Source organism: Pongo pygmaeus, chromosome 1 (assembly GCF_028885625.2).
Source record: "Pongo pygmaeus isolate AG05252 chromosome 1, NHGRI_mPonPyg2-v2.0_pri, whole genome shotgun sequence".
Classification (NCBI taxonomy): domain Eukaryota; kingdom Metazoa; phylum Chordata; class Mammalia; order Primates; family Hominidae; genus Pongo; species Pongo pygmaeus.
In genome coordinates, this window is record NC_072373.2 from 195,276,382 (window position 1) to 195,299,408 (window position 23,027).

At 46.9% G+C, this 23,027-nt stretch overlaps 1 protein-coding gene across 7 annotated transcripts in view; it reads left to right on the forward strand.

The window, feature by feature from the left end:
* KIAA0319L (KIAA0319 like) overlaps window positions 1–23,027 on the forward strand; it is a 123,521-nt gene extending 100,494 nt beyond the window's left edge. For all 7 annotated transcript variants that reach the window (XM_054496304.1, XM_054496315.2, XM_063665971.1 and 4 more), the window contains 12 exons: window positions 660–888; window positions 2,395–2,518; window positions 3,190–3,322; window positions 5,089–5,237; window positions 6,344–6,495; window positions 6,848–6,986; window positions 8,519–8,678; window positions 12,552–12,694; window positions 13,811–13,933; window positions 14,502–14,592; window positions 15,703–15,794; window positions 21,744–23,027. In XM_054496304.1, the coding sequence (XP_054352279.1) occupies window positions 660–888; window positions 2,395–2,518; window positions 3,190–3,322; window positions 5,089–5,237; window positions 6,344–6,495; window positions 6,848–6,986; window positions 8,519–8,678; window positions 12,552–12,694; window positions 13,811–13,933; window positions 14,502–14,592; window positions 15,703–15,794; window positions 21,744–21,931 (1,723 nt within the window). In that variant the 3' untranslated portion in view covers window positions 21,932–23,027. The remainder of the gene's footprint in view (window positions 1–659; window positions 889–2,394; window positions 2,519–3,189; window positions 3,323–5,088; window positions 5,238–6,343; window positions 6,496–6,847; window positions 6,987–8,518; window positions 8,679–12,551; window positions 12,695–13,810; window positions 13,934–14,501; window positions 14,593–15,702; window positions 15,795–21,743) is intronic.

Consider the following 23,027-nt stretch of genomic DNA (forward strand, 5'->3'; position numbering starts at 1 on the left):
TTGCTTGCTTCCTTCCCTCCCTCCCTCCCTCCCTCCTTCCTTCCCTCTTTCCCTCCATCTCTCCTTCCTTCCTTCCTTTTTTTCTTTTTTTTAATGAAGTTTCCCTCTGTCGCCCAGGCTGGAGTGCAGTGGTGCAATCACAGCTCACTGCAACGTCCGCCTCCCGGGTTCAAGCAATTCTCTTGCCTCAGCCTCCCAAGTAGCTGGATTATAGGCCTGCACCACCATGCCTGGCTAATTTTTGTATTTTTCGTAGAGATGGGGTTTCACCATGTTGGCCAGGCTGGTATCAAACTCTCAACCTCAGGTGATCCGCACACCTTGGCCTCCCAGAGTCCTGGGATTACAGGTGTGTGCCAACGCACCTGGCCTCTCTGCCTTTCTCCTCGTGTATGTGAGGAGTAAAATGAGGATAATACTTTATAGAGTTGTTGTGAGGATTTAATGAGATATAAAGAACTTGGAGCAGTGCCTAGCACATCATAAAACTTCAGTCAGTGTTAGCTTCTAGTAGTACTTTCTGCTTTTCCAATAGAAGTGGGTAAGAGTAGGTAACCTTGCCACATTGGTATTTCTTAGCCTTAATTTTCAGTCTTCTAGTGTTTATTCCTCTTTCCTTAAACCCGTCCCTGATCACACTCCTCTCTCTGCCCTGATAGCTTGACTGTAGTAGACTCTGATGGAGCTACCAACTCTACAACTGCAAACCTGACAGTGAACAAAGCTGTGGATTACCCCCCTGTGGCCAACGCAGGCCCCAACCAAGTGATCACCCTGCCCCAAAACTCCATCACCCTCTTTGGGAACCAGAGCACTGATGATCATGGCATCACCAGCTATGAGTGGTCACTCAGTCCAAGCAGCAAAGGGAAAGTGGTGGAGATGCAGGTAGGAGGGAATGATTCCTATTTTTTCTTGCCCAAGAGAAGTAGAGCTGCTGGACTGCATTTTTAGAAACCTCCAAACAAACTGAGAAAGCTTTAGGGGCCTTTGATTAATGTGGTAGCAAAAATCTTTATCTTGGCCGGGTGTGGTGGCTCACGCCTGTAATCCCAGCACTTTGGGAAGCTGAGGCGGGCAGATCATGAGGTCAGGAGTTCGAGACCAGCCTGGCCAACATTGTGAAACCATGTCTCTACCAAAGATAAAAAAATTAGCCGAGCATAATGGCGTGCGCCTGTAATCCCAGCTACTTGGGAGGCTGAGGCAGGAGAATCCCTTGAACCTAGGAGGCGGAGGTTGCAGTGAGCCGAGATCACGCCATTGCACTCCAGCCTGGGTGACAGAGCAAGACTCCATCTCAAAAAAAAAAAAAAAAAGATTTTTATCTTAAATGTTTAGTATTAGAGGAAAAGGCTGAGAAATGTTGGTTGTTCTGGATGGCTCCAGAGAGTCAAACTATTTAGAAGCTACAAGGGTGCAAATCTTAGTGAGCTCTATAACACCACCTAGTGGTGGTGTGTATCTTCTCTCTAGAGATGCTTAGGAAGAGAGACTAGATCTGTCACCAGGCAGATAACACAAAGAAAGAAAGAAAACTGGATGGTGGCTGTGCTGAACTTAAGCCCTTACTAAAGGAGTCATCTACTCTTCAGGTCCAGCTGGTTGTTGCCACATGGAAGGATGGTCCCAACATTGCTTGATAGCCCAGCTTTTCAAGAGAAGAAAGAAATTGAGACCTTTATGTGAAAATTTCCAATATGAGAGACACTACAGGCCAAACAAAATGTTTGCAAGCTGGATTCAGCCCATGGGCTACTAGTTTTTGCCTACTGCTCTACAGGAAGTTCCTGCATTGGAAGTTTGCCCAAAATTATTTATAATGTCCCGATACTCAAGATTCTATATTTCTAGATTTAAGGCCCCCCTTAAAGCCTCCGTTTTACCTGACTTTTGTTTAAATGTTATGTTAGGTTGTTGCAGAACCTGTACAGACCTGAAGGAGACAGTATGGTGTTATACAGTATCTTGAGCTGCTGCCATGTTTCACTGAGACAGCTTTGTTAGGAGCACTGTGTAGCCTCAGTAGGAAGAGGATCTTTTTAAACAGTGTTTTTAAAACTGGGTCATTTATTGTTTGTTCACGGTATTCTTTCTGGTTTGAGTAATCCCTGCACATTTCCCGATACTGCCCTCTCTTATGAGAGTTCTGGCTTTATTTGAAACTGCTGCTGTGTCAGAGAGGGTTGTTTCCTTGAAGGGGGAAACCCTTAGCAAGGTGCCTCATGATATCTGACTCCACATTCACTCATGTGCTGAACTGGGACGTAATAACCCAGTACCATCTTAGGTCTTAGGTTTAGAAAACTAAATCGTTTTTACCAGAGTAGGAATTATTGTGTGATGTTGTGATTCCTGGAGTCCACTTTTCCACTTCTGTATTTGTATTTGTAGGGTGTTAGAACGCCAACCTTACAGCTCTCTGCGATGCAGGAAGGAGACTATACTTACCAACTCACAGTGACTGACACAATAGGACAGCAGGCCACTGCTCAAGTGACTGTTATTGTGCAGCCTGGTAAGCTCCAGCCTTGTGGTTCAGGCTCTTCTATTGGTGGGTCCATTTAACCTTGGGAGAAAAGAGGGTTGGGTTCTGAGCTGTATGAGGGTAGAAGCAGAAGGCACCGATCCATAGAGCCTCTGGTGACTTCTATTGTCCCTTCCCCTTGTGCTTTCTTCATAGCTAGAGATGAAGGATACTTCCCAGCCTCAGCTGTGCCCTTCCCTTGGCTTGTTGTTGGTACCTTCAAGGAGACCTAGGAAATAGAGTTTATGCCATCCCAAATCCTAAAAAGTAATTGCGGTTTTTGCCATTCCTTTCAATAGCAATTACTTTTACACCAGCCCAATACCACGTCCTTTAAGGGCCTGCTTAAAATTGACTTCCTCAGGACAGCTCTGTCTTGTCACTCAAATCCTTTCATTTGAACTCCCTTAGCATTAGAGTTCAAGTTTAGTATGGTATTATAACTTCATTATGTTCTATGTTTCTGTCAGAATTGCTTGATATGTTTCAGTCTTATATTCTTTATTGTGTGCTCCCTGACGGTAACCACATCTCCCATAGTATCTGACAGTTCTGCAGCCTGAGAGGCAGAGTCCATGGCTTCCAGAACATGTGTCCCAATTGGTTCCTCTCCTTTCCCACCTGGACTGGCTGCTTTTGACCTCTAACTCTTTGTCTTCCAGAAAACAATAAGCCTCCTCAGGCAGATGCAGGCCCAGATAAAGAGCTGACCCTTCCTGTGGATAGCACAACCCTGGATGGCAGCAAGAGCTCAGATGATCAGAAAATTATCTCATATCTCTGGGAAAAAACACAGTGAGTATTGACACAAAATCCTTGTTTTTGCAAAGCCTCCAGACCTTGGAAGAGCAAGGTTTTATTTGCTATTATGAATTGAGTTGCTCTTATTGGCTTATCCAGTGGGGTGACTGAGGAAGAAATGTTTGCAATTCCAAACTTCAACTCCAAGAAAATGATATAATAAATAATTTTTGTAAGAAAAAAAGAATGCTTGCCATCAGCTAGTCCCCAGGTAGTACTGTGTGATCCTGGTGCTTTTGCAGGTACAATCCATCTGCTGAAATGCAGAGTTTAATTACACTTGAGAGGCAGGATGGAAGGGGTAATGGAGCAGAAAAATACTGTTGCTCAGAATTAACTGGGTAAGGCTGGCACGAGGGATGGGGCAGAGCAGCTATTAAGAGAAATTGAAAATACATCCATAAAATGAAAGCATTACTCTGTTATTGTTTTCTTGAAGACACCATTTACCAATTAAGTTAGCCAGAGGCCAAAGGCAGTAATCAAAATAATTCTAATTACATTGAAATTACCTAACTGAACCATTCTTAGTTCCTATAGTTTCTTTTAGCTCCTTTAAACCATAACTAATGCAAATGAAATTATATGCAGGATCCCACAAGTAGCAAAAGAATTCTAAGAAGAGTTAAAAGTATTCTCTGTTTCCAAAGGTAGCAACCATAGGACAGCCTGGGTTTTTTTGTTTTGTGTTTGTTTGTTTGTTTGACAAGGGCATTGGAGATGGGTGGAAAAGAGCTTTAATTTGAGTATATAAATGACTTGCTTTTTAGATTGCTGAGTTGGAATCTAGAAATTATTTCCCTCAGCTCTTGTTTTTATCTTTTGTAGAACATAATCTTACCCAGCCCAGGGTGTTTTTAATTATAATTGTTTATTGAAGATATGGCTGATAGACCTTTTAGCTGAGTTTTATTAGTGTTTACAGCAGAGATAATGCTTAGCATAGCTTCTTGAAGGAGACTGTGCTTCAGGAGGAGCTACCAGGATCAGAGGCTGTAACTTTCAAAGGCAAAACAAAGTAAATCCTGGATGTCTGCAGATTTCTCCGGCTTTCCTGTAGTTAAAAGCTCTGGGGCATTTTGATCCTTGAGCAGAGGGCTCTGTGGCTGTGTGCAGCCTCAATGTTGGCACAGAGCTCCCTTGGCTGCTGCAGGCAACTCTCTGAGGCCACAAGGGGGAAGAAGGGATGTAGGGTGTCCTAGGTGCTTGATGGCCCCTGTCCAGGAGCTGGAGGGAACTTTGCTTATAGAGTTGCTACAAACAAGATGTTTTTGTCCTGAGAGTTCCTCTGCAGTCTTGCCCCATTTCCTTTCCTTGACTTTTCATCAGGAGGGATTTGGGCACGTGATTAAGAAATGCATTTTGCTTCCTTGCTGGCAAGAGCCAAACCAACTACTGGGCCAGAAATGCTTTTTAGAAACATCACTCTTAAATCATTCTTTTGATCAGAGACTTGCTCAGAGAACTTTCTTCCTTTTACAAACTAGAATGGTAAAGAGTTCAAGTGTTCTAGAAGCTCATATAAAGGATAAGGCTAGAGGTGTTTGAAAGCTATTTGAATTTTCTGACCAGCAGGCAGCCTGTATTTTGAGGCCAAATGACACTTTGTCCAGTTGAAATATTTTTAAACATGTCTTGTGAAGGTCTGGGTAACAGTAGTTCGTGTCTTTGCTGAGGGAGTCATTGTCTCCTCCTGCTAAGTTAGGGACAGGACAGCAGCAGACAGGTACAACTCCACCGTCTGGTTTCTCTTTTTGCAGGGGACCTGATGGGGTGCAGCTCGAGAATGCTAACAGCAGTATTGCCACTGTGACTGGGCTGCAAGTGGGGACCTATGTGTTCACCTTGACTGTCAAAGATGAGAGGAACCTGCAAAGCCAGAGCTCTGTGAATGTCATTGTCAAAGAAGGTACCTCTCTGCCTCCAGTTTGTGTAGCAGCCTCTTAGGGTCAGATAGCTGAAGAATTTATCCTGTCATGTTTGGGTGCAGAAATTGATTAGAGACAGCAAGAGGTGGGTAAGAGGGTTGGGGTGAGGGCAACTGTTATTTTCTTTTCTAAAACAGCCTTTAATTGGACTGTAAGGTGAATTTTAACTTCCCTCCCTCCTCCTGCTTACATCTTCCCTTCCCTCTCATCCCCTTAATTTGTTTTCAGTCCTCCCTCCTTCCCTCCTTACTTTCTTTCTCATTGAATAGGGAAAGAATTAAGGGTTCTATTGTTTGCATTTTTTTTTTTGCCCCTGCATTGCTGAGACCTGGGCTGTGACTCCTGTTAGCTACATACAGTGACACCTGCTGTCAGGCTTGAGAATGACGGCTGCACTACAGCTGACTATGCTTGCCCTGAGCCTTTGAGCTGAGGCCAGCCAGAGGCCCTGCTCTAGTTTACAGGCACGGTGACCAGTGAGGGCTGTGGGAGAGGGCCCTAAGTTGATAGCAGGAAAAACCATCAGATATGCAGACCTCCAGACATAAGATATCAAGCTGAGTAAATACTGCATAGACATCTGAATATACAAAGCTTCACGTGGGGCTCCGAATAAGAGAGGTAGCTCTTTGTTTTCTCTTGTGAGGTTGCAAGGAAGGGGTCCAAAAAGATATTCAGAGAATAACATTTTAAGATATTTTGAAGGAGAATTTGCAAGATCAGCTAGGTGAAACCTAAACTCCAAGGTTTTAAGCCAGTTTGGGCCGTTATTTCTGATCGTCACATACCTCCAAAGCAGAGAAATGGATTCCATTTGGGAAGGCTGCTGGGAGAATATGAGAGGAAAGCACACTCGTCCCCTCTGTTGTACAGTGTTAGGAGAACATTTCTCTGGGTAGGACTGGAACCTCAGGACTGGAGCGCTGGTAGCTTTCATCTACACTGTTGGTTGGTGGCAGGGACAGGCACTTAAAAAGGTTCTCCAATTAAGGTACTCTTGATGTTTTAATTTCCCCATAAGCATCATGAAGAAACATTTCTTCTTTTCTAGAATGTCACTTTATGTCAATGATTTCTTTTTGATTAGAAATAAACAAACCACCTATAGCCAAGATAACTGGGAATGTGGTGATTACCTTACCCACGAGCACAGCAGAGCTGGATGGCTCTAAGTCCTCAGATGACAAGGGAATAGTCAGCTACCTCTGGACTCGAGATGAGGGGAGCCCAGCAGCAGGGGTAAGTGTGCTAGGAGCTGGAGAGCTACACAGAAGTGGGGAGGAGGAGGAGCCACGCATTCCAGTATATGCTTTAATCAAGTGGCCCCTTATATCAAACCCAGATTGTTCTCTGAAATCCAGGGAGGTTAAGTAACTTGCTTAGGGTCATTCTGTAAGCTAGTATAGCACAGAATGGGTTTCTCTTCCCTGATCCTAGCAGTTGTAGGCTGCAGTGCTGTTCCAGATCAGGAACTGCCCAAGGTTGAAACAGTTCAGCCCCGAAGGGCCTAGTTATGGTGAAAGCAGCAACTGACTCCAGGAAAGGAATGGCATTTTGTTCTGTAACATAGCCATGTTGTTCAACCCTACAGGAGGTGTTAAATCACTCTGACCATCACCCTATCCTTTTTCTTTCGAACCTGGTCGAGGGAACCTACACGTTTCACCTGAAAGTGACCGATGCAAAGGGTGAGAGTGATACAGACCGGACCACTGTGGAGGTGAAACCTGGTGAGTTCATTTAGTGATGAGGCTGAGTAGAATTGCTGAATCAGCCATTCAAGGCCTCTATCCTGAGACCCCCTTCCCCGAGCATGGACAGAGCCAGATGGCATGTCCAGCTTTAAAAATAATTGAGAAACCCCAAGCTGAAAAATCCATACAGACTGTCTGTTCCAACAATACCTCCTACCCATGCAGAAATACAGACCTCCCCCTATTCATCTCTGATGGAAAAACAAACTCAGAGAGGGCAGGACTTGCTCAGTGTCACACAGCAGTTGTGTCAGAGCCAGGCCTTTCTGCTCCTAGTCCAGCACTTTCTCCTCTCCTCGTGACTGATGAGAGAGGGCTCAGGTGCTTGGGAATCTGAGCATAGGAATAGCTTGAGTCATGATGTCTCATCAGCATCCAGATGCAGAAAACAATTTATTTTTATAAGTTGAGCCTCAGGCCTTATCTGACAATCCGGGGAAGGTAAAGTAATAGTGCTCTTTACATTTTTCAGCTTTGCAGAAATAAAAATTTTCTTCTTAAATAGAACCATGTTTTTGTTTTGCTTTGAGGTTAATATGGTGATAGGGAGGCACTGAGTGTGGAGGTGGGATAGAGCTTTATAAATTCCTGAGCTTCTGATGAAATGGTATTAACTTTAAACCTACTCTTTATTATCTAGACCAGCCTCATATATGGATGTTTTAGACAGGAAGGGATCTTGGGAGGTCTCCTAGTCCTTGTCCTGCCTCTAGGAAGGACAGTAGCTGAGACACTGTAAAATCTCTTTGGTGTTTAAAGTCAGATCACAGATAGTCTACTAATTATGCAAATTATACATCAGAACAGGCAAGTGATGCATTCAAGTATGTAAATAAGGCATTCCAAACAATCAGTTTGAAATTCCAAATGTAGAACATCTTTAAGACATATTCAAAAGTAAAACATGATAGCCTCGCCGTTTTAGAATTATACAAAGATAGTGCAGCTGTGATGTGGCTCTAAGGAAATCCTTGTGTCTTGGCTGACTGGATTTTCTTTTGTTAACTGTATTTAAACCTGGAGGGACAGATGCATTCCCATTATTGAGGAGATTGTTGAGATGGACACTTTTCCTCCCATTGTTGTGCACAAAATACAGCGAGGCACTGAAAATCAGATGTGAGTCAGGAGAGATTGCTTAATACCCCCACTTGGCCTGGATTGCTCAGCACTGCCAGTTGCACAGAGGCTTTTAAAACAAATGTTTAAGTGTTTCTCTCTTCCCCACTCCCGTCATTACTCCCCACCCCTCATTGCATCACTGCTTCAGCCTTATCCCCAGCACATGTGTGGGAATTCTTAGGTTGGTATAGAGACCAGGAGTGCTTTAGAAGCTTTCTAAGCCAGCCCCAGATTGCCCGATCAGGAATTCACTATTGTCCCTTTCCATTTGAAGGACATCTGAATGTTCTCACTCCTTTCTCTCCTGTGCCAAAGCAAATGCACAGTGGCAGGTCTGTGTTTACTCTCCTACTTCTAAAGCCATGACTGATCCACATGCTTTCCAGATCCCAGGAAAAACAACCTGGTGGAGATCATCTTGGATATCAACGTCAGTCAGCTAACTGAGAGGCTGAAGGGGATGTTCATCCGCCAGATTGGGGTCCTCCTGGGGGTGCTGGATTCCGACATCATTGTGCAAAAGATTCAGCCGTACACGGAGCAGAGGTAGCTGGGCAATGAATGGGGGGAGCAAAGGAAAGACCAGGGGCTCCCAGGCTTCTTGAATGTACTGAGAAATAGTGTGGTTAGATAGAGAAGGGTGGGCTTTCTGACCAGAAACACTCATGATGCCTTTTCTTCAATAGACTTCTGTCTTCTAGTGCAGGTGACATGCGCTATACTAGACACTTCAGCAGGGCTCCAGGGTGTAGGAGGTCAACTATTTTGACAACCACAGTCTAGTAGAGGAGATAAGTAAATATGGAACATTAGTACAGGGTGGGTTTGGTACAACAAGCGGCATTGTGGAACACTGTGGCAAGGACAATGAATTCTTCTAGGAGAGTTGGGGTAGGAGTAATCCAAAGATTTTTCTAGAAGAAAGAAAACTTCAACCTGGGCAACATAACAAGACCCCACCTCTACAGAAGATTTAAAAATTAGCCAGGTGCAGTGCGGTGCGCCTGTAGTCCAAGTTATTTGGGAAGCTGAGGCAGGAGAATTACTTGAGCCCAGGGGTTTGAGGCTGCAGTGAGCTCTGATCACACCACTGCATTCCAGCCTGGAAGACAGAGTGAGACTGTCTCGAGAAAAAAAAAAAGGGAAAAGGAAACTTGTATTGACCAGGCATGGGAGGATGGGGAGGAAATTCAGAACAGGGGAACAGCATTGAGCAATGGTCCTATGGTGTGAAAGTACACAGTTTCTTCCAGAAGAAGTCACTTGGTTCAAGCTTAGTGGCCCCAGGATGTGGTAGAAGACAAGACTGGCAGTGGAGATTGAGAACAGTTATATGCAAGCTGAGGATCTTAGTTTTAATAGTTTGGGTAGGCAGATCCAAGTTGGTTTGTTTTATGTGTGTGAAGTTTTTGTTTTGTTTTTAAAAGCAAGGAAATTACATAATTTGATTTTTTTTTTTTTTAAAAAGAGATTAGTAGTGTGGCAGCTAGTCTAAAATAGGGAGAGACCAAAGGCTGGGAGACCAATCAGGAAGCTTCTGGACTAGTCCAGTAAAAAAGGTAATAAAACCTGAATTAAGATAGTGGAAGAAGAGGAGAAGAAATTAAAAGAAATTCAATGGTAATTCAGTAGGACTTGGCCCTTTAGGAATGAAGGTGAGTGAGATATCAAATGTGAGGCTTTTGGTTTGGATGTCTGGATAGATGGTTCAGGTAATTAACTGAGATTGGGAAGGCAGGTAGAACCAGTTTGGATGATTGAATTTGGGGTGTCTTACTGGCTGCAGCAGGAGGTGTTCCGTCAGATAGCCACAAGTAAAGGCTGGAACTTGTGGAAGGAAGAGCCCAAGATAGGAGTTACTGCATACAGGCAGGAACCAAAGCCACGAGAACGGGTGAGTCTCACTAGGAGAGAGCTAAGATGGATAAGGACACAACTCTGAAGGGCATCATTATTTAAGGAGGTGGCAGAGAAAGAAGAGGTAGCAAAAGAAACTAAGAAACAGAAATCAGGTGGGAGGAAAACCAAATGAGAGTGGTCTGCTGGAAGTTAAGGGGTGATCTGGCAAAAGGGGTGCTTCCAAAGGATTCAGATGCTACAGGGATGGAGGTGTGGTGAGAACACAAAGTAGGCCTGTGGGTTTGTGATTAGTAGATCAGCACAACTATAGTGAGAGCATTTTACTTAGATGTTGGAGGCAAAGGACAGATTTCATGGTTTGAGGATACAGAGATGGTCAGTATAACACCTTTTTGAGGAAGTTGGTGCTGAAAATAATATGGGAGGTAGGATTGAAAGAATATCTTTAAAAAAATTTTCTTTTCATTGTGGTCCTTATGGAACATGAACATCTTTTTAAAATAGGAAATTTGTGAGCATTTGTATAGACTGAGAGGAAAAGGAGATGGTGGAGATAGGGGATGGGTAATAAATGGAGGCAGATCTGGGGGACCAGCCAAGTTGGAAACATGAGGTGAGAGCAGTGGTTCCCAACTCCAGCCACACAATAGAATCTTGTGGAGGTTGTCTGAACATAACACTGCCCAAGCCTTAGCCCCATAGATTATAGTTCAGTTGGTCTGGAGTGGGGCCTGGGTACCTAGAATGGAAAAGCTCCCCAGGTGAATTTAATCTACAGTCAGGGCTCACTAGGTCAGGGATAGCACGATTAGGGATGAGTATACTCAGCAGCCTGGGAGTAGGAACAGGGCAAATGGCTGCTTGATTGATCCAATTGGCAGGAATTGGCTGGCAAGCAGTGGAAAGATGTTAGCAAGAGTGCTGGTAAGAGCACTGTTGACAGGGTTGCTCAGATTCACCAGCACTGGCGTATGGGCCATGAGCAAGAGAGAAGCTTCTGGGTTTCCCTGAGCTTCTGGCTTGTACTGGATTGACTTAGTTAAGGAATTCAGGAAGAACATGTGATTGGAGGAAAATAGTATTTTACAGTGGGAAAGAACATGGCCCTTATATTAGACCCAGCTTCTGAGCCCTGCCGCACTAGTGTTAGCTCTGTGGGAAAGTTACTTCACCTCTCTGAACCTGTTTTACTATCTGTGAAAATACTAGTACCTATTTATAGGATTGTTACGAGGATTAAATAAGTTAACATTTGTATAGTCCCTCACACATAGTGTTCAATTAATGGTTATGAGTTGATTTTGAGACTTGTTGGATTTGAGGTATCTGTTGAAGCTCTGGGGTAGATATTCACACAAGTATTTGCAGATATAGACTGGTCACTCAGGAGAGACGTGGAGAAGGGAGGTAAAGGTCTGAGGGTTATTGATATATAGACCAAAATTGAAACTGTAAGCATGAATTAGGTAACTGGGAGAAGATAATGGGCAATGGACCACACATCCTTTATGGCAAAGGTTTTTTTTGTTTGTTTGTTTCTGGAATTGATAATGCCCCATTGTTAGTCCCACTGTGCAGCAAGCTTTTAGAAAGTCTATGGCAGTACTCCTCAGACTTTTATGTCATGCACGCCTGGAAAATGATACCATTTATAGGGCACCTTGGGATAAACAGAGAAGGCTGCTTGTACTGGAAGCAACTGGTCCAGGGCCTCTAGGATGCCCAGGTCCCACCCAGCCACACTGCATGCTGAGGGGATCAATATCTTGGTCACACCTGTAAACCAGTGTGACTCACTGATTTAGAAGGTTCTAATTGTAAAACTCACATGGAGCTCAAGGGGCAGGCTACTAAAAATTAAGGCTAAGGCATAGAACAGACTTGGTACTACCCAGGTGTGAGTTCACATGTGGCCTATCTTGGACAGAAATTGACAGTCAGCAAACAGATTCTGGGCATGGAGTAATATAATTTCATAGCAGCCATACTACAGTATAAGGTCTTTTTGTTGTCATCATAATTGTTTTGGCTATATTGTGACCTATGGATAATCTTTGATGCTGTCCAACAATTTACATTAACAAAGCATTGTGGTTTGTCTTTCAAGTAAACCAGTCACAAACCCAGCAGTCTTAGCTGGAAAAAGGTGGACAGCAGGGATGTAGCCATACCAAATCCCCATTTGTCTCATCCTCCAGCTAGATGGAGGGTATGGGTCTTCTTACTGGAGGAATGGGTTCTTTTGTTAGCTGGGGCAGCTTAGGGCATTTTAAAAAGAACAGACTTTGTAGTCAGACATAACAGGGTTGGGATCTGGCTCTGCCATAATCAACTGTGTGACCTTGGGCAAGTTACTTAACCCCTCTTACAAAGCCCCAGTGTTGTTCTCTGTAAAATGGAGATGACCCTGATAACACCTTTCTCACTGGCTTGTAGTAACAGAATGCATGTAATACTTAGCACAGTATCTGTCGCAGACAGAAGGTACTTAGTAAATGGTAGCTGTTGCTGCAGGTATGGACCGCTTCAGCTCATTAGTACTGTTGCATGTCTCTGCAGCACCAAAATGGTATTTTTTGTTCAAAACGAGCCTCCCCACCAGATCTTCAAAGGCCATGAGGTGGCAGCGATGCTCAAGAGTGAGCTGCGGAAGCAAAAGGCAGACTTTTTGATATTCAGAGCCCTGGAAATCAACACTGTCAGTGAGTAATTCTGGGAATTTGGGAGCAAGAGCCTACCTAGTGCCTGCAGCTCACCCGTTGGTCCTTTCTGTCCTTGGCCTTCATCTCCTTTTCTCTGGGAAGATGGAGATAATCATTTTCTTGCACTGCTGTTATCATGAAAGAGTCCTGATTCATCACTGGGGGTTCTTAACTTGGGGCCCATGGGCCCCTGAGATCACGTTCAGAAGACTGTGAGCTTGAGTGGGGAAAAATTTACATCTTTGTTTTGACTAACCTCTGACTAAAACTCACTGTTTACTTCAATGATCAATGTAGGCAACAAACTACAGTAGTATCAACATAACCTGTGGCTTTGAGGCAATAGAAATCACAAATAATTTCCTATCACATTACATGATGTCATTTTTACTTATCACTACTTCAAAATTATGATAGTTGTTGAACCCACTTCTAGCTCTTGTTATTTAATGCTTATTTATTTATTTATTTATTTTGAGGTAGAGTCTTGCTCTGTCGCCCAGGCTGCAGTGCAGTGGTGTGATCTCAGCTCACTGCAACCTCCGCCTCCCGGGTTCAAGTGATTCTCCTGCCTCAGCCTCCCAAATAGTTGGGATTACAGGCATGCACCACCATGCCCAGCTGATTTTTATATTTTTAGTAGAGATGGGGTTTCGCCATGTTGTCCAGGCCGGTCTCGAACTCCTGACTTCAAGTGATCTGCCCGCCTCGGCCTCCCAAAGTGCTGGGATTATAGGCGTGAGCTACCATGCCCAGCCTGTCTTCTTAAATATTTTAAAAACGTTTAATATAATTATTGCCTTCCTTTGAAGTACTATAGGTATTTTATTTTTGCAATTCTGAGAAGGGGATGTGTGGCACATAAAAGATTAAGAATTGCTGATATAGACAAACAAGTGAAGACAGGCTGGAAGTGTCTTGCTAGTGGCCTCCTGACTGCTCCAGTTTTGTCCAGTCGAGATGAGAAAGGCAGGCACCATGCCCAAGATGGGTCTCGAGGACATTTCACCACATAGCATTAATCTGGGGTGCTTTGGTGCCCTCATGGGCTCTAGGTGCTGCTTGTCACCCCTGGCTGACTCTTGTTGACTCTCTTCCCTTTGCTGCCACTCTCAGCATGTCAGCTGAACTGTTCCGACCATGGCCACTGTGACTCGTTCACCAAACGCTGTATCTGTGACCCTTTTTGGATGGAGAATTTCATCAAGGTGCAGCTGAGGGATGGAGACAGCAACTGTGGTGAGTTTTCTATGTGGCACAGTGCCAGCCTGTTTGGCGCTGAATGTGGTTCTGCGCTGAGTGGGTGGGTGTTGGTGTTTCTGAAGCAGATGAGCAGGCAGGGAGAAGAACTTTGTGTATTTTCTGTTTGCAGAGGACTTTTACTTCCTTCCTCCACACTTGCTCAAGGTTAGAGGAAAGCCCTGAAGCAGTCGTGTAAGAAGAACCAGGCTTAACTCAGATCCAATGCCAGTTACAGCCTAAATCCCATCAGCTGAAAAGCCTCCTGTCTTTTGGAGTGCCTCCATGCTGTAGCCTAATGGAAGCCCTCGTTTCCCTCTTAAAGCTCTTTTCACCTGCACCACTGCTGCAGGGTCTCAGGGCTTGCCGGGAGCAGGGACTGGAAAGCGGGGACATTTCAAAAGGTTTAAAGCTTCAGCTGCCCTTAACTCCAAGGTCTCACCTTCCTGGGGAGCCTGAGGCATTCTTGTCTCCAGAGTGAAGCCACACCTGCCCAAGCTGGGAGCAGCCCAGACCTCCCTCCCAGCCTCTCCCTCCACAGCCCTCACCATTTTGATTTTCTTGGCAGAGTGGAGCGTGTTATATGTTATCATTGCTACCTTTGTCATTGTTGTTGCCTTGGGAATCCTGTCTTGGACTGTGATCTGTTGTTGTAAGAGGTAAGATGGATTTTCCTTTGAAATTCATTCGGGCTTCTTGTCATACATTCATTACTCAGAGAGGTATTTGGCACCTTCCACGTGGAAGGACTGGGCTGGGTCCTCAGTCAGCATTAGAGAGTTCTGACCCACCTAAGGCATGCATGGGCAGCTTTGCTCACCCTGAGACTCTCCTGAGGGCAGAGGCACACTCCTTCAGTGAATGGCAGCCACTGCAGTGATTTGGAACCTGGGAAACATGGCTGGGCGGGAGCAGGGCAAGGTGGGGGAGTGAGTGTGAGGGCCAGGGGTACAGACCCGGATCACATCTGTAAGGTGTGTTTCCTTTAATGCACCACACCGTAGCCTCACCAGCATAGCCCGCGAGTTTTTAATTCTGCCTTCTTTCTAGTTGGGATTCATGAGTGTGCATGTTTCCACACAGGTATGCACTTAGGCTAGCCAGGCTCAGGCGTGCTGTGTTTTTTCATTTGAGTCTTTCTATTGAGTCTTCTAAGGTGGAATGGTTACATTTATTTTATGTTTTCATTATTAATAATATTATTTTTGTGTATACTGTGTGCCATAATATTTTTATAGGTAATATCATTTTTAATACACATAACCTTTTCCCATTTTACAGATAAAAAAACTTAGGCTCAGGAAAGGTACATCACTGTCTGAAGACCAATTAATAGTGACAGAGCTGAGATTCAACTTTCAGTATAACCTCTTATACAACTTAGAACTAAAGGAATTTTAAAAAATTCCCACCAGTCTAAGACAACCACCATTACCAACTTTGTTAGTGTAATGCCTCTCTCCTCCCACACCCTTCAAGCAGAGGATTTTGTTTTCTTTACGTTTTTAACCAATCTGTCCTTCATTGCCCCTGTGGGATGGTGAGTCCATGCCAAGGTGGTCATAGCTCCCTTGCCCTTCTCCAGAATTGCTGAGGAACATTTGAAGAACAAATCACAGTTGCCACCTTTCCTGGCTGAGAAATGAGGAGAGGACACCCCTCTCAGTAGGTGCCCCACCAAAATAGGGCCCTGCATGCACATCTGGCTCTCATCCTCATCCTCCCAGAGAACCTCCTTCCTGAGCAGGGGTGGGGGTTGTGTTTTTTAGGCAAAAAGGAAAACCCAAGAGGAAAAGCAAGTACAAGATCCTGGATGCCACGGATCAGGAAAGCCTGGAGCTGAAGCCAACCTCTCGAACAGGTAGGGGCCCTGGGCGCCAGAGCTTCTAGGTCTGTGCACTCTCTCTGTGGAAAGCTGCTGTCACTAGCCCCTCCTGAGTGTGTCACTAACAGCCCACTGTGCTTGCAAAGCATTTTGTTCCCTTTTGCCTGATGAAGACTGAGGGTCAGATTTGCCCTGAGCTGCACTGGACAAAATGCCTCCAGGACCCACTTCGCATGCTACTTCCGCTTGGTGGGAGTGCTGGGCTTCTTGTTTTCCTTTGCCTGGGCATTCTCCTCATGTTTCCAACCTGGAGTTCCACTTTTCCAACTGTCCCAGGAAGTCAGGGTCAGGGACCTTGGACTTGTCTCTTACTGCTGACCAGTCTGTCCTTTATGGGCAGAGATGAGACCCAGGCCTGTGTCTGCGAGCTGACCACCTTTCAGCCAGCCTTGTTCTCCTGTCTTCCTATCTTTATCATTTGGCAAGTCCTCAGCTTCTGTCAGTGTCTTAGGGCAGATAGGAGGGCATTTCCTTGCACAAACACTAAGATGACTTTGAGTGATGGCACTGGGAGTTCAGGGCAGGTAGTGGGCCTTCCTTCCTCCTCTGGGCTGGGTCACCTGGCGAGGGTTTCACTCATCATGGATGCCATGGGACAGGTGTCATTGGTTTATGAGAGCTAGACTCTATAAAGCGATTCCTAAACACTCTGCAAGTAGAACTATTTTTATATAAAGCATTTCTTAAACACCTTTCATGCTTAAAGCTTTGTGTTAGGGAGAGGCTGTGGGGGTATAGGGAGTCATCAGACACAGGCTGTGCCCTCAGTCTAGTGAGGGAGAAAAGACACACAGTAGCAGAAGAGAACAGGCTCACAGCAGTCTGGACTCTGCACCAAGCAGCTCGATCCACCAACACTGTCAAGGTGGAGACTGGAGGTGGTGGGGCTTGAAATGAGCCCAGGAAACCAGAGCAGTGAGGGTGGGCGGAGCATTTCACCCAGGAATATTGAGAATGAGGGCTTGGAGGTGAAATGTGCAAAACCCACCCCTCACACTGCAGCCAAGGTTTTTATCATGTTACTCTGATAATGTTTTTCGCCCCTTGACATTCTTCAATGACTTACTATTTCTAGCACAAAAAGCTAGAACTTTTGGTCTGGTAGATGTGGCTTTTGTGAGCTTACATCAGTTTGCTTTTCTAGAATCTTTCTCTTTGCTGATCTCCCTCTTTTCTAAACAAGTTCTGCTGGTTCATCCAGTAATCTCTTTCTTTTTTTAAAATGTGGAGACAAGGTCTTGCTCTGTTACCCAGGCTGGAGTGCAGTGGTATAGTCATAGCTCACTGCACCCTCCAACTCCTGGGCTCAAGTGGTCCTCCTGCTTCAGCATCCCAAAGCAGCTGGGACTACAGGCATGCGCCACCATACCCAGCCCTAGAAAGCTCTTTCTTATCCCTCCCTTAACCTCCTCAAGTTGTGCTCACCTTTCTCCTACATGCCTGGGTTGGCATTTCTCTCGCTGTCTCATGATTAGTTATGTTTGCCTGTCTCCCCACCCATCAGTGAAATCCCTGAGGGCAGGGGCTGTGTCTCATTTATCTGTGGATATGGAGCGGGACCACTATGTGCCAGGCCCTGTGCCAGACACTGCTTATATTGTGGTGAATCAAACGGACAGACTTCACTCTTGTGTAGCTTATGTCAGACAGACATTAAGCAAACTCACAAATACATAAAATATGCCCATAAAAGGCCTTTATGAAGAAAAACACTTAAGCTGAGACCTGGATAAGTGGGAGCTAGCCAGATAAAGCTGCAGGAAATAGCATTCCAGGCAAAGGAACAAAACTGGTGCAGACCCAGCTGCTAGAAGGAGCAGAGAGCATTTGAGGAGGTAGAAGAAGGTGACATGCTGGACAGGTTCACCTTCCCACAGAGTAAGGGGTGAGTGACCCAAGGCTCAATGGATGAGCAGGGTCCCTGCTGAGGACTTCTCTTGAGCACAATGGGGAGCCACTGATAGCTTTTTAAGGGGATGAATGGTGGGATTTGGTTTACATTTATTATTATTATTATTTGAGACAGAGTCTCACTCTTATCACCCAGGCAGGAGTGCAGTGGTGCGATCAAGGCCCACTGCAGTCTTGACCTCCTGGGCTCAGGTGATCCTTCCACCTCAGCTTCCTAAGTAGCTGGGACCACAGGCATGCGCCACCATCCCCAGGTATTTTTTTTTTTTTTTTGTATTTTTGGTAGAGACGGGGTTTCATCATGTTGCCTAGGCTGTTCTTGAACTCCTGGGCTTAAGTGATCTGCCTACCTTGGCCTCCTAAAGTGCTGGGATTATAGGTGTGAGCCATGGCACCCGGTCTTGGTTTATATTGTAAAAAGACAACTGTGTAGCTGGGCGTGGTGGTGGGTGCCTGTAATCCCAGCTACTCGGGAGGCCAAGTCAGGAGAACTGCTAGAACCTGGGGGTGTGGAGGTTTCAGTGAGCCGAGATCACTCCAACCTGAGCAATAAAGCGAGACTCTGTCTCAAAAAAAAAAAAAAAGATAACTGTGGCTGACAGATGCAGGGGTTGGAGGGGGAAAGGCTAGCTGAAAGGAAGTTAGAATGTCCTTGGGGTTGAGAGGCAGATAGATTCTAGATACATTTTTGAGGAAGACTTGATGAGGTTAGTGGTCTGCTGGCCGAGGGGTGTGGGAGAAGGGAGAAAGGAAGGAGGGCTCACAGCTTCAGCACTGAGCCTCTGTGGGTTGGGTGGTGGTGGTATCCCTGAGATGGGAGAGACTGGAGAAGAAATGTTGGAGATCAAGTGTTTGGTTCAAGAGAGTTATGAGTGGAGTTGAGGAAATGAGAATGAAAGATTGACAAGGCCCAAATTGTGAAAGTTTGACTATCAGCCTGCAGAATTAAACATTTATCCTGGTGATGCTGAGAAGCAAAGTCTTGGATATGCTGGTTTAGGAAAATCAGTCTGGTGACAGCATATAATAATTGAAGGGGAGTGGCTACAAGTGGGGAGACCAGCAAGGAGATTTTTGGTCCAAGGAGGAGCTGACAGTGGTTCACACAGTGTGGTGTCAGTGGGTTATAGCTAGGCCTGGCAAGGTCAGGGCTGACTTCCAACCGAGAGATGGAGAATGATAGTGCTGTTGACAGAATCAGAACCTCTGATGCAGTGACTGGGTAAGAGAAGATGAATTAAATGGAACTCAGCAGAAGAGTCAGACCAGGAACTGTAGAAATAGGAATCTCCCATCTGCTGGTGAGGATCAGCACCACAAAGGGTCATATCCCTTATGGGGGAATGTTGAGGGACAAAAGAGGCCTAGGGTTGAGGACCCCAAGAATGACCATCCAGGAGGGAGGAGGGGATTCATTAGGGGACAGCCGTTGGTGTTTGCTGCTGCAAAGGCCAAAGAATCAGAATTGATAGCACCAGAGAAGCTCCTGGCCCATCAGAGAGCTGCAGTAGAGTGGGGAGTGACAGTGGAAGTGAAAGTACAGGTGATTTAGAAAGCGAAGTGAGGAGATGAAGGCCCTGAATATTTAAAAATCCTTCTAGAAGCTGAGCAGTGAAAGCTAGAGAAGCAGGATGGCAGGCAGAGGGCAAGGGCCTCCTTTTCCTCGGAGAAGGGCTCATGAACAGATCTGTGGGTGGCAATGTTGAAGGCGGGTAGAGGAGTGGTGCGTTGGAGAGGTGCTTCCTGACTGAGAAGGAAGGAGGGAGTAGGGAAGAGAGGAGAGAAAGGGAGCATGGAGTTCAGATGCCTCTTCTGAGGCAGGAGGGGAGAAACAAGCGGTGATGGCCCAGAGAAGTGCCGCGCTGCAGAGGCGAGATTGGATGGGAGACTGAGCTCAGCACATCGGACATCTTAGGGAGAGGGGAGAGCCACAGGGTGTTCCAGTGGCATCTAGGTGACCAAAACCAACAACGTGCGACCAGGTGAGGGCAGCAGGGCTGGTCTCTTGTGGGCAGTGTCTACCGAAGGGAGCTGGGAGAGCCCGCTCAGGTTTGGTGTGGGTCTGAGCAGGCCGGAAGCACTGGTTCTTGTTCTGGGCTCAGTGGGTTAGCAGGTCCAGCCCAGAGTAGAGTCACTAGGAGGACGAGGAGAATGAGATTCAAGACCATATGGTGTCAGGTATGGAACTGAAGAAGTTTAGCTGGAAGAAGGCTAAATTGAGTGGGTCTGTGGTGGGGAAAGAGGATGTGTGTGCGCGGGAGCCTGGACGGACAGTTTGCCAGGAGCCAGTTTAGGCTGAGGATGAGCAGTAACTGAGGAAGGAGAGCAGTGCCACCTGGTAAGTGTAGGGCTGCCCCCCTCAGGAGGTCCCCTTTACATTCAGCAGCTATGGCTTTGTTTTCTCTTGTTGTTTTTTTGTTTTTGTTTTTGTTTTCTATTCTATTGATTTTTTTTTCCTAAAACTTTCTATTGAAGTATATTAGGTTGAACCTAGGCTCCTGTCCTCACTGCAATAGCCAGAGGGGCTTTGGGAAGGAGGCAGCTCTGAACGGGTGGGTATTTCAATGGGCAAGGCAGGGCCTTTGGAGGTCCTGGGCCCTTCCCTGGGCCCTTTCCACTGTCCCCACCGCACTGGAGATGTCCTGGCGGTCAGTGTTCTTCGTGGCCCTGCTCCTCCGCTGCCCGAAGACTCAGTAGGAGAGGTTCAGTCAAGACCCAGAACTGTAACCCTGACACCAATGCAGGTGAGGAAGCTCCCTGACCAAGCCCCAGAGCATGTGCCACAGGCACAGCTGTACATGGGCAAGGTCCTTGGGCACATGTGGTCCTGAATGGCAGGCACATCAGGGTCTGGATGCGCTCAGCCTGGAGAGCTCGGGGCACTTCCAGCCTTAAGTCAGGTGTGGCCAGAAAGGGCTGAATGGCTGGGAATCCTCTCAAGACACTTTCAGTATGTGAGGGAGATCTGGATCCTTCTCCCCGGAGAAGGGAGAATGATTATTGGATGACGAGATTGTGGTGCTGGAGAGGGCTCTCCCCTCTCCCTAAGATGTCCACCCCTCACCTGACTGGTTACCTTTTTTAGACAGGAGGGAGGTTAGCTCCTGGGCGTGGGCATTCCCAGGACCCAGAACACTGCTGAGGGGGTGCCACGTGTTGGCATCTCCCACTCTAGTCCTGCTATCTCAGCCTGCTGTTTGCTTTCTCTGGAGTTTTGGCACCAGCCAGAGGGCAGCCATCTTTGCTATTGCAGCTCTTCTTATCAGACCACATTTTGATGTCTGTGGCCTGTCGGCATCTATGGGGATAAGTAGTGAAGGGACTGCCATGGCTTGCAGAATCGTAGGTGTCTTCTTTGACCGCAGGTGCTTCCTACGGTTCTTGCTTTGTGTGTTCTGTGATTTGGCTGCTTGGGACTGCTTCTGAGAGTCCCCATTTCAGTCAGGCTCTCCCAGCAGGAGAGACCTCTCCAAGCATGCACCTGCTCTGCCACCCTAGCATCCAGTGAAGCCAGAGCAAACAAAAGCCCACAGAGCAAATGTCTGCATGGACTGAAATTGCACACTCCTGCTGTGCCAGGACTCAGCAGCCCTGCTGACCTAGGATGCAGCTAAAAGCTCATTCTCCAGAGCCTGAGTTCTTTGTGCTTTCCTGCCTACCATGTCACTCCACCCATAGAGGGAGATGATAAAATATTCCAAATTTGAAAGGTAAAGAAAAGAGAATGTCACTGGGTGGCCTGAACCAAAGCTCATGGATACTGGAGATGAAGAACCAGCAGGAGACCCCAGGTGTGCTCTCATCCATACTCTGTGACACCCCTTAGTGGACTGTTCCAGCCAGTTGGGCCCGGGAGAAGGACTAGGGAAGTTTCCTTCCCATCTGCACCTCCCAGCCTGGAGAGGAGCCTTTGACTTGCCCTGTTCCTTGGCTCCTCAGGCTGGGGTAAGGTGTGGGGGTGGCTCCAGCCTGGAAGCCAGTCTCCTAATGCTGGATTCCTTGTTTTCCCTGCAGGCATCAAACAGAAAGGCCTGGTGCTAAGTAGCAGCCTGATGCACTCCGAGTCAGAGCTGGACAGCGACGACGCCATCTTTACGTGGCCAGACCGAGAGAAGGGCAAACTCCTGCATGGTCAGAATGGCTCTGTACCCAACGGGCAGACCCCTCTGAAGGCCAGGAGCCCGCGGGAGGAGATCCTGTAGCCACCTGGTCTGTCTCCTCAGGGCAGGGCCCAGCACACTGCCCGGCCAGTCCTCCTACCTCCCGAGTCTGCGGGCAGCTGCTGTCCCAGCATCTGCTGGTCATTTCGCCCTGACAGCCCCAACCAGAACCCCTGGGACTTGAATCCAGAGACGTCCTCCAGGAACCCCTGAACGAAGCTGTGAATGAAGAGGTTTCCTCTTTAAACCTGTCTGGTGGGCCCCCAGATATCCTCACCTCAGGGCCTCCTTTTTTTGCGAACTCCTCCCCTCCCCCGAGGGCAGACCCAGCCAGCTCCTGGCCTCTGCAGCTCCCCGGTGGGCGGGGTCACTGTGCCCAGAGTGCTGCAAGGCGAGGCCTGCTGTGCTGCCCGCACACCTGAGTGCAAAACCAAGCACTGGTGGCATGGTGTTTCCTTCTCTGGGGTAGAGTACGCCCTCTCGCTGGGCAAAGAGGAAGTGGCACCCCTCCCCTCACCACAGATGATGAGATGGTAGCATAGAAATGATATCTGGTCCCCCTTAACACTGGAGCCCCACTCCCTTCTCCCATCTGGCCCGAGATTAGGGAGGATTGACTGTGTCAGGGATGGCGGGTGGCCTCTCTCGCTGCCAGGGCCCTTGTCAGAGCAGCCAGGCTGGACAGATGGCCTCCCTCCTCTCCATCTGACCGGCACCTGCTGCTTCGGGGCTCAGGCCACCGCTCCCTGTCCCCAGAGGAGATAGCCCCAGATGGACTGGAATGTTGTGGCACGAGAGCACATGTGTGCGATGGCCCCACCGTGGTCCCCTCTCTGTCCTTCCATCTGTGTGTTTTCTCTGTGTGTCCCTTGCATGTGTGCGTGTTAGAGTGAGCGCGTATGCATCAACTCATTGGGCTCTTGACTGCTCACAAGGCAACTTTGACTTGGGAAGACTTTCAGCTCCTTGGAACCAAGACTTCCTGAGTCCCCCTCACCCTGGCCCTGTTCCACCATGGTTATCTGGGTTTTGGGGAATGGAAACTTTGGGGGAGCGACTTTTTAAAGAGACACTTACAATTTCTACTACTGCACTATTGTCCATTGTGGGATGATTAAACATGGTATTTAACTGTGCA